This window comes from Daucus carota, chromosome 3 (genome assembly GCF_001625215.2).
Source record: "Daucus carota subsp. sativus chromosome 3, DH1 v3.0, whole genome shotgun sequence".
Taxonomy (NCBI): Eukaryota; Viridiplantae; Streptophyta; class Magnoliopsida; order Apiales; family Apiaceae; genus Daucus; species Daucus carota.
Window position 1 is genome coordinate 58630260 of NC_030383.2, and position 4176 is coordinate 58634435.

Below are 4176 nucleotides of genomic sequence, written 5' to 3' on the forward strand. Positions count from 1 at the left end.
AACAAAATGTATGCAAAAAGCTGTACATGTTTCCTCAGCTGTAGGAGAAACTATTATTGTTCCAATACATCCCCCTAATACCAACAGAGTAGCCACAGTACTAAGAGCTTATCAGATATAGCTCGAGAGTAGGGGATTAAACTGCTACGTGTCTCAATCAGTTAATCTTCACCTCTCCACCTGTCTATAAAATGGATGAAAACAAAACACATAAATCATTGACTTTAATTTGGTATTTACTTTTAAGTGTCTAGCTTCCACAAATTTTGAACGAACTATGTCATTGTTAATAATTTTGGGGCAGATGGCAAGTCAAAAATTGGTACCAAACCATGGATACCAGAATTAAGTTACAGTGACGGAGGCGTAAAAAGTTACATTTGATATGGCAGAATAATATATAACAATTATAGATTGTAAAGGAATTCACGAGAATTTCATTTGAACTCTGCTGCGACTCTGATCTACATAACATAAATACTGAAAAGGTTGAACCAGAAGAACAAATGCTGCACAAAGTACCTGCCATGCCCATCCACTTTTGTTATTGATGGATTGGATGTCAAAAACAGAGTTGCATGATCTTCCGAAAATCCCACCCAGAGAAGAAACGCATTGAAGCCAGCCGCAATTCTGCCAAGAATATCAGTACCTTCTGCTGTTCCGTCAATAGCGTTGCATACTTTCTGTACATATCTTGTTGTAGGAAAATCATACTGAGCAGACACCATGAATGAAAGTGCTAGGAAATCTTTTAGTTGCTAGGATCCAGTCATGTAGATCACATGATAAAGGATCAAGAATGTTAAAGCAATAGCAGGGAATTTACCTGCAAAAAGGATTATGATCAAGACAAGGGAATGTTTCTTAATCTATTGCCAAGTTAAATTTCATTAGTACATTTAAGGATCACTAGACCAACACTACAGGGAGAGATCTTATATTCTCTAAACATAGACCTTAATAAACATATATAGTGCCTGTTTGGCTGCATAATTTAAGTGCTTCTTTTTCGGAGAAGCTAGTTTCTGTTTTTCTTAACTCGTTTGTGTAAAAAGTCAAAAGCACTTAAAATATGAGAATGCTAGTTTTTGTTACACGACTTCTACTTATTTACCAAGAATTTTAATCACTTATAAAACTTAAATTATTTCTAACTTCTACTTCACTTTTTTTACTTTAAACAAGAAGCACTTAATTTAAACTCACTCAAACGGCCCCGTAATAATACATCAACCAAACTTCTATCGCAAAAGAGTACATATTAATAATCTATATGTACCTATGATTAGAATCACTAGACATCGATTCTAGATATCAACTTACGACCATGATTGCTTACTCTGCAGACTTCAACAGTGACTTCTGATCTCCCTCGTACATGACCAAACTCTCCATGAAATGAGTGTCCACGGTAGATATCGACGAATTCTCTGCATATTCTTCAAACTTAAAAATTCCAATATCTCTATCATGCATGCTTTTGAGATTACGTGAGATCAAAATCCTTGTACTCCAATTGGAGTAATCCCCAAATGATTCTATTATAAGTGATCCACTCTTTGTAATATTCAGGGGCCGCGCTGCACGCACCTTGAGCAGAAATCTAAATCGTAGACTCCAAGAGATAACACCATTTTCAGACCTCATCGACCATATATAGAAAAGCTGTCCGCCACTGTCGTATTTAATATCAGAAACACAAACACAGAGTGAACCCTCGAACTCCATCAGCCTAAATTCAGTGGCTTGTCCTACACAACTAGACACTTCATCTGGCAATTTTAATAATTCTCCAAACTCTTCCGTATCAAAATTAAATGACAATATCCTTAATTGTTCAGGGTCAGGACGATAAGGAAGACTATTAAGGTACCAACCATCATAAGTTTCGGGAAGCAGCATTGTACCTAACCAGTAAAACCTCCCATCGACATATGTCTCATCTTCCCGGATAAGTCTAGGAACTTTAGAGTTTTTTAACTCCTTCCATGCATGCTCCCTCAAACTATAAATCCCAGCCCTAGGAGCTACCTCTTCATAGACCTTCCCTTTTTCGTCCACACCAGAAAAAGCCATAACAACTCTATAATCATTAGTAGGTTTATGAAAACCTAATCCGGCAAGAAGAATTCGTGTGCTCCGTCTATAAGACCTTTTATCAAAAGGGTTTGAAGTAACAAGGGCTCTATGTGTTCTAAGAGAAGGATTCCACAGATACAATTCAGAACGTGAAGAGAATAAAACAAGTCCGTGTAGTGATGCATAAAACGGTTCTAAACTTCTACGCGTAAAAGGAATCTCATATTTTTGGATAAGTGAAGATGTATCAGTTGAGACTAAGGAGCAATAGTTCTCAAGGGAGCCCGTAAAAGGGACTAGTAACATAGCACTTTCATCACAACATGACCGTGATCGTTGAATGTGAGCAGAAATAAAATTTGGGTTTGTGATTATGGAGTGCCATGTTTTGTTGACCAGGGTTGAGCGGATAATAGATTTCACCGGCAATTTTAAGAGGATGTCGAAGACCGTTTCCAAAGGAAGATCATCGAACGATGACTTGCGCTTAGCATTCTTCGACGACTCTGTGCTTCCCATGTTTCTTGGGAGAAAAATCCAGGGTTCTCCCGAATGAAGAAAAAACATATGAGACTTCCTCTGGTTGTTTGGACTTTTAAAATTTTTATTGGCTATATATATGTCTCCTAATCCTGTAGCACCTGGTGTCAAACGGATAATTTGGATACAATCTGCTTCTATTCGATTTGGAATTCGAAAATTCATATTCGTACGTATCCATATCCATATGTGAATTTGAATTTTTCAAAAGATAATATGCGAATCCTAATTCGACGGATACTATCCGCATATGGATATTATCTGGATCCGAATCAGATTTTCAATAAGATTTTTTTCATTAAAAATTAAATAATTTTAAAAATTAAATTTTAAACTGTAGTTTATGGCTTTACACATCTTGCTTCAGAGAGTATATGTTATGTGGTGTCCATGATTCACTATTCCTGCTCCTACTTCTAGTGTATCTTAGTTTTCACTTTTCACTTAGCATGGCATTCTACTAAGCCATTATATCTTGCAGATTGTTCCCATTGCAGAACACACATCATCTATCTTACCTGCAACAAAGACATACCACTTAGGTTAGAAATCGCTTTTTTGTCTGTTGAACAACTTCATTATCATTTTTGTATTAAGCCTAATGGAGGGACTTGGATACAAAATTATGTACTACTAGTAATTAGTTATCAGTTTTTCTAGTGTGTGCTCATGGCACATGCTAAGCGCGGAATTTTATAAGTTTGAAAGATTTTGATTGACTCTCATATCTTAATAATGGTGGACCACCCTGCAAATACAACAATCACACCAATCAAAACCTCCCAAACATATCAAATTCCGCGCTTAGCATGTGCCCATGGGCACACACTAGACAAACCCGTTAGTTATATATGGATGGCAACCTTATTCCAATACAAATATCTGTCCTGAAGTGTATATTCAGATATTACATCATATAAGATAATCTAGTAGTTTTTAATTTTATTTTCTGCTATTGAACTAGGGATGAACAGAGATGAGGAAACACTCCAACCATAACTTGAAGACATCACAGTCAAAAGTTATATCGACATGGAAAACAAAGCCTGGGACTATGAAGTGATATATGATATTTGCAATGAGAGAGATAGAGATCTCTCATTAAGCGGATTCCAATTCCAAGAGAGCATAAAGAAGACTCGTGGTTTAGGATTTGAGATGAGAAAGGTTTATTTACAATCCGAAGTTGCTATAGGTGGTTATATGCTCGTGATCATGAAGTTTTTTGGAATTGTTTATGATCGTTGAGAATGTCTGGAAAAGTTCGAAATTTCTTGTGGAGGGTAGGGTTATTTACTAATAGCATATGCTCTGGCAACAAAACATGTGGATATTAATATCAACTGCCCCTGGTGTCATAGTGGTGTGGAGAGTGATACCCATGTCCTTTTTTAGTCTGATTTTGCTAAAACAGTGTGGCAGACTACAGAGCTCTGGACGTGGCTTGAAATCTTGCCAAATGACACTTTGTTTGACATATTGCGGAGGAGTTCCATTAAGTGTACTAGAGAAAATTGTGTGCTGATAGGGATGATCTGCTGGCCTGTGTTACAT

General features: G+C 36.8%; 1 protein-coding gene across 1 annotated transcript; it reads right to left on the reverse strand.

Annotated features, from left to right (window-relative positions):
* Positions 1–1338: 1338 nt before the first annotated feature.
* LOC108212788 (F-box/kelch-repeat protein At3g23880) lies at positions 1339–2601 on the reverse strand. Its single transcript, XM_017384503.2, has one exon. The coding sequence runs from the start codon at positions 2599–2601 to the stop codon at positions 1339–1341; it is 1263 nt and encodes a 420-aa protein (XP_017239992.2).
* Between the last annotated feature and the right edge of the window lie 1575 nt (positions 2602–4176).